The 7,029-nt window shown below is 45.8% G+C and overlaps 2 protein-coding genes across 2 annotated transcripts; both read right to left on the bottom strand.

The window, feature by feature from the left end:
* Positions 1–290: 290 nt before the first annotated feature.
* Positions 291–1,499, bottom strand: LOC138929508 (uncharacterized). The gene has a single exon (XM_070288945.1). The coding sequence runs from the start codon at positions 1,497–1,499 to the stop codon at positions 291–293; it is 1,209 nt and encodes a 402-aa protein (XP_070145046.1).
* A 227-nt stretch (positions 1,500–1,726) lies between these two features.
* LOC138929507 (uncharacterized) lies at positions 1,727–4,438 on the bottom strand. The gene has a single exon (XM_070288944.1). It carries the CDS (start codon positions 4,436–4,438, stop codon positions 1,727–1,729), a length of 2,712 nt encoding a protein of 903 aa, XP_070145045.1.
* Between the last annotated feature and the right edge of the window lie 2,591 nt (positions 4,439–7,029).

The raw sequence follows: 7,029 nt of genomic DNA, 5'->3' as shown, positions 1-7,029 counted from the left end.
ATATTGTCGACCGCGCTGCGTTAGATTGCATTGAGAGCAAGAATGTGACTGACTAAGCTTTGGCTATGCACGTCATTCGATTATGCTAGTCGAAGACGTAAACAAGTTACAGTTAGGAGTTAGAAATGAATGGAAAATTACTGGGCAAAAGCTCGCGCGCATGTGCAGCGATGCGCTGCTCGCTTAGCGACCGCTGATAAGGCCGCCGGCAGCGGCGATCAAAACAAAGAGCGCGAAACCCAATACAGGGTGTCTCGTTCCCGAACATACCGGCCCCCCTGAACGGTCGTTCAGCACAGAGGCAAGACAGCAATTTTGGTAATTGGGCGTTTGTAGAATCCATGGGCCGTCTTTACTGTTACGACCCGTACTTTGTCATCTGATCCTGCGTGCACCTCGCTGATGCGTCCAAGAATCCATTTAGAGGGAGGTAGATTAGGCTCCTTGAGTACCACCAGTGTGTCGATCTTCAGATTCTCAGTTTCTAGATGCCATTTTGTGCTTTCGTGAAGCGATGTCAGGTATTCCATATGCCACCGTTTCCAGAAACCTTGGACCATAGCTTGCAGCTGATTCCACCTCTCCAGTCGATTGATTTGCATATCCAGACGGCAGGGTTCAGAGAGGGCAGTATAAGGAGCTCCAGTCAGGAAATGAGCGGGAGTCAGCGGGTCCAACGAATTATCCCCATTTGGGCACAGTGGGCGAGAGTTGAGGATGGCTTCAATTTGGGTCAAAACAGTCGCTAGTTCCTCAAACGTGAGAGCCTTGGATCCAAGTATCCGTCGCATATGAAGTTTTATGGAACGAACGCCGGCTTCCCGCATTCCGCCAAAATGAGGGGCAGATGGAGGTATGAAGTGCCAAGAAATGCCTTCGTTGGCGAAGAATCCAGCCAGTTCCTCATCTTTTGATTGTTCGATGACTAGGCGTCGCATGTCGTCCAAAGTTTGCTTTCCGCCATGAAATGTGGTTCCGTTGTCCGAGTACAGATCGGTGGGCTTTGTTCGTCGGGCAATAAATCGTTGAAAGGCGGCGATGAAGGCCTTTGCAGTCAGATCACTGACGACCTCGATATGGATTGCCTTTGTAGTTAGGCAGACAAAAATAGAAAACCATGCCTTTCCGATCCGTGGAGTTCGTCCTGTTGATTCCTTGATGGCGATCGGTCCAGCGTAATCCAGCCCTGTATGTTGGAAACAGCGACTAGCCTGAACTCGAGGGATTGGCAGCTCTCCCATGATCTGGTTACTGGTGCCTTTGCGTTGAAGAAAGCAGCGTTTGCATTGGAAAACTGCCTTTCTGACCAGATTGCGTGCACCCAGAATCCAGTACTGCTGACGAAGGTTGGTGAACGTAGCATCAACTCCAGTGTGTAGATATGAAACGTGAAAATGTCGAACCAGGAGCCCAGCTAGTGGTGAATCCTTTGGTATTAGGATTGGATGCTTGGCGTTGAAGTTGATTGTCGATTTGTCGATTCTTCCACCGACTCGCATAATTCCATGATCGTCCAGAAATGGGGAAAACCGAATTAAATGCGATTTAGCATTAAGCGGGCGTCGATTCTCTAGCTGCGCATATTCTCTGGCAAAGAAATTTTGTTGCACGTGTCGGATGAGTCGGCATCGTGCGGCCTGCAACTCTTCGGATGTAAGGAATGGTGCCGGATTCCTATGACGAGATCGAAGAGTGTGAATAAAGCGATAACAGTAGCTAGATACCCTTAGCAGACGCGTCCAGGTTGGATGAGTAACTCGTAGATACTTTCATCAGGAAAGTTATGTAGAGTTGTGGGCTTGACAGCTCTCTCTTCGGTGTTGACATCGAGATTTGAAGATACGCTGAACTTGCTTGTAGACGGTGGCCAATCAGAGGGCGGTGTGGCCAGCCATGATGGACCCTTCCACCACAGTCGATGCTCCAGAAGCTTGGACGGATGAAGTCCTCGAGAAGCACAGTCGGCAGGGTTGACCTCTGTGCGAACATGATTCCAGCAGCTGCGAGGAAAGTCGTTCAAGATCTCAGCCGTTCGGTTGCAGACGTATGTGTTCCAGTTTCGTGGGGGAGCTGAAAGCCAGTGTAGCACAATTTCTGAATCTGTCCAGCAGCTCGTGCTGAAAATAGGAATCGTTAGTGAGGCTTTGACAATCGAGAGCAATCGAGAAAGAAGTAGAGCAGCATTCAGTTCCAAACGTGGGATCGAAACAGGCTTGATCGGGGCTACACGGGTTTTGGCAGCAACTAGGGTTATTTGAAAACTGCCTCCATATGCTACTCGAGCGTATACAACCGCACCGTAGGCTTGCGCGGATGCGTCGGCGAATCCGTGTAGTTGAACGTCTTGGAATGGTGACGCAATGTATCGTGGTACTTGACATTGCGTAAGTGTTGGCAAATCCTCCACCAAGGCCTTCCAGCGCGAGCGTAGAGTTTCAGGAATCGGGTCATCCCATTGCAGCACACTTGTCCCGCTTTCTTGGAAGATAAGCTTGAGTAGAACTGTGACTGGCGCTACCAATCCAAGCGGGTCATAGATTCTTGATAGCTGCGACAAGAGTTCCCTTTTCGTCGGAGAAATGGTCGGATCGCACTCCTTGATATTGAGGTACATGACGTCCTTTCCGGGATTCCATTGGATGCCAAGAATTTTGATTGGTGAATCCGCAGCTGATTTGTTGAGGAGCTGGATAGGCTCATAACATCGGTCCTCTTCTGGCAATGATTTTAGAAGACGCCAACTGTTGGAACTCCATTTCCGTAGTTTGAATTGCGCCTTATCCAACAGTTGAATCAGCTCGTTTTTGAGAATCATGAGCTCGTCGAATGAGTTGCACCCTGTTGGGATATCATCTACATAAGCGTCGTGTAGAAGCGCGTGGGCTGCTGCGGGGAACTCGTGGCGGTGATCCTCAGCTAGTTGCTTAAGAACTCGAACAGCCAGAAATGGTGACGGCGCCAATCCGTAGGTGACCGTCAACAGGCGAAAATGAAGCAGTGGTTCATTCTCGTTCTTGCGCCAAACAATGCGCTGATAATTGGTGTGCGGCTTGAAGACTTGAATTCCTCGGAACATCTTCTCGATATCCGCGCAGAAAACATATGGGTGCTGCCGGAAACGTAAACAAACGCCGAGAAGATCGCGTTGAATGGGTGGGCCAATTTGAAGTCGATCATTGAGAGACACTCCAGAGCTGTCCTTTCCCGATCCATCGAAAACTACGCGACATTTCGTAGTCAGACTGTCCAGTTTGATGACAGCGTGGTGCGGCAGATAGAAGCAGGTTTCTGGGGACTCATCCATTTGAGCCGATGTCAGCTGTTCCATATGACCACGTCGCAAGTAGTCGTCCAGAAATGCTTCATACTGCTGCTTCAAGTCTGGAGATCGACGAAACTTGCGTTCCAGCGAGTGGAAGCGATTGATGGCCTGCGGTAAAGTTGAATCAACAGGCGGCGCATGCTCCTTGAAGGGGTACTCGACGACGTAAGCCCCGTTCTCCAAGCGCGTGTGGGTGGCAGCAAAATGACGCTCTGTTGGATCGTTGGCGTCCAAAAGAGCCTGGCTAGGATGTATATTATCCATCTCCATGAAAGAGCGAACCATCGTGTCGAGGTCCGCGTGATGAGTAACCGCTGAAGTCAGGTGATCATCGCATGCATTGTAAGAGCCTGCAATAATCCAACCAAAAACAGTATTCAGAGCGATAGGAGTGTCGTTACCAAAGCATTTCTGTTCTCCAGTATAAAGAGACCAGAGTTGATCTGATCCAACGATGACATCGATGGATCCTGGCGTGCAGAATGTGGGATCTGCCAAAGGAAGCTCGCAGATTTGCTTCCACGTAGAAGATGAGGTGTCAATAGCCTGGGCCGGGAGTGATGATGTCAGCGAATTGAGAATAAACGAGACCAGTTCGACAGTTTGGTCCGAATGACGAGAGCGCAGCTTGATATGTGCGCGTCCTCGGGTAACGCCAGCACTGTTGGCTGCGAGACCGAGTATAGAAATCCGGGCGTGCGTTCGACGTACGCCTATTCGCTGAACAAATGATTCCGACGCCAAGGTGATTGTGGACCCAGTGTCCAAGAGCAGCCTGCAGGTTGTAGTATTTCCCCAGGCGTCGACGACGTCTGCAAGGATGGTTGGCAACAGAGTCTGCGAACCTGCAGCTGAAATATTCTCCAGCGTATGATGCGTGAAGTTATTTTCCGCGGGAGGTAAACTCCCTGATTGATGAATCTCTTGACCAGGCGGTTGATTCTGGCCGATCGTAGATGCCGCTTGTGAGGTTGATGGACGATCGCGGCTGTCCGTACGGGCTCTCTCCAAGTAGTTACCGTTTTGAGTTGGCTGCGCCGAGCCAGGGTGAACCAGGGTGTGATGCTTGCGGCGACAAATCCGACAAGTGTGTCTCGATGTACAGTTACCCGCCATGTGACTTGGGCTGAGGCAATTGAAACATAGCTTTTTCGTCTTGAGAAACTCCCGGCGAGCTGCGATGTCGAGTCCGTTGAACTGAGGACACTTGAACAGTTGATGAGTTTACTGGCACGATGTGCACTTGGGTTCTTCTCGTCTAGGATGCGTATCTGCGTGGTGCGTTGTGGCTGCGCGTCGAGCTTGGGTTGGTCGAACTAAGTGAAAAGCCTCCAAAGTATCGCAGCGAGAGGTGAGAAATTTAAGGAATTGGTTGATGGTCACACCTTTTCCCTCGGATTCTGCGCACTGCGCCCAAGCTTGGCAAGTATCGGTATCCAATTTTGACAATAGGATGAAGATTAGCCAAGGATCCCTCTCTTCGCAGTCAAGGGCTCGCAAACCACGAATAACTTCGTCTGCGCCATCGGCCAGTTTCCGCACTGTGCTGAGATTAGTAGACGTAGCACTGGGAAGGGTCATGAAACTGTTGAGGAATGATCGGATGATTAGCGATTGTTTGTTATATCGCTGCTCAAGCCGATCCCATGCCTCCCGATAGTTCTCATTAGTCACAGGAATATGTTTGACTAAATTGAGGGCGTCTCCGGATAGATACGATTTGAGATAATGAAATCGTTGACAATCCGTCAGGCTCGAATTGGAAGCAATCGAGTCCGTAAACATATCCGAAAAATGTTTCCAGTCCTCATAATTCCCGGAAAAGGTTGGGAGTTTGATTCGCTCGAACTGGAAATCCACATGGCTCCTCTGGGGCGCATCTGCTGGTTGCACAGTGGCCAAAATATTTTTAGACGTCTGATCACGCCGTAACTCCTCCAGAGTGTTGCTTAGGATGGCGTGTGTAGCGTAATGTTTCTCCTCATAGGCATCAAAATCGTCGTCCGGATTCTCCCAATCCGACTCCGATTGGAAGGCGTACAGCTCTTCCGAATGTCGCACAAACCGCAAATAATTGTCTTGAATTTGCGACAGGCGCACCACAATTGTGTCCACTGATTGAATGTCATCCACAAATTTTAGGGCATTATTATGCGCCCGTGTGATTTGGCTTTTACAAAAGCCCCGTTGTTGAATCACACTCCGCATGGCGATCGCGAAAAGATAACGACTCTATACGATTTTGAAATCTATAGATCACCGTTGACAAAAACCTCAATAATTAAATTAATTGGCCGAAAATAAACAGTATTGGTGGATCCGGCTCGAAGGACCAGTTTTTTAGGATGTTTATAAATGAATCCGCCCTAGTGTATACTGTTTAATATAATTTTATTTATTTCCGAACAATTACATTTAATATTGTCGACCGCGCTGCGTTAGATTGCATTGAGAGCAAGAATGTGACTGACTAAGCTTTGGCTATGCACGTCATTCGATTATGCTAGTCGAAGACGTAAACAAGTTACAGTTAGGAGTTAGAAATGAATGGAAAATTACTGGGCAAAAGCTCGCGCGCATGTGCAGCGATGCGCTGCTCGCTTAGCGACCGCTGATAAGGCCGCCGGCAGCGGCGATCAAAACAAAGAGCGCGAAACCCAATACAGGGTGTCTCGTTCCCAAACACTTTTCCATATTTTTCAGTGCACATATCTCCAAATTCACAATAATAAACAAAATCCTAATATAATGATGTTTCTGCGTACATTTCAAGGCCTAATTTATTTATTTATTAATTTCTATACCCTATCATTACATAGCCTATTTTATTTACTTATGGTTAATATAATTATTTATTTAATCATTAAAAAAAAAAAATTTTTCAGTGTCATTATAATTCTAATTTGTTTCGTTTAAAACAATGATAATGATAAGGTGGTGCCTAATTATGATGCTATAAAATATTATTAAAATCTAACTATGCCCATTTAATTGTTTTTATTTTTTGTTGTTTTTTTTTTTTGTTGTTTTGGGTCTACATAATTTTATTTATTTTTTATTCGATTTTTTGTTTAGCTTCAACAACCTACATCGCACAATTACAATAAAACAGTTTCTATTGCTGAAAACAAGAAAATATGTATATGTAAAGGAAATAAAATAATTCGGTTGAAATTCTCTCAGTGTAGCGCATGTTTTGGCTTTACATTTAAATGCTTTAAATTTACGATGATAACATGAATCAGAATAAAAAAGAGGAATTGGCAAAATAGCAAAAAATCAATCGATGCTGATAAGCATTAAAGCCGGTAATCAGCCTTTACACTGGGCGAGATAAGTTGTTTTCTGTGTTCACTCACCCACTTTGTTGTTCTCGAAGAAGGCCTTCTTGTCGATGAGGTTTTGGTGTGTATTAGGGGAAAATTAAAAATTAAAAATATAGCCGCATGATCTTAATTTGTTTGTTTGTTTTGTTTTTTTTTTTTTTTTTGATTAATATTTAAAATATGTAGAAGTTATTAAAATTTTTTTTTCAGTTACGTTTTCATATTTGATATTAATTATACTATATATTATTTTTTTTATTTTCCTGTGTTTTAGTTTTTTGTTTAGTTGTAAAATTTTTTATATTCTTACTGGCAACGAAACTTTTTATTGCACTGTACGATTTTAGTTGGATTTGCTAAGCTCACGCTCTTGTTTTTTTT

The sequence above is a fragment of the Drosophila kikkawai genome, unplaced genomic scaffold (genome assembly GCF_030179895.1).
Source record: "Drosophila kikkawai strain 14028-0561.14 unplaced genomic scaffold, DkikHiC1v2 scaffold_258, whole genome shotgun sequence".
NCBI classification, from domain to species: Eukaryota; Metazoa; Arthropoda; class Insecta; order Diptera; family Drosophilidae; genus Drosophila; species Drosophila kikkawai.
Note: the sequence above shows the minus strand (reverse complement) of the source record. Positions and strands in the feature narration are given on the sequence as shown.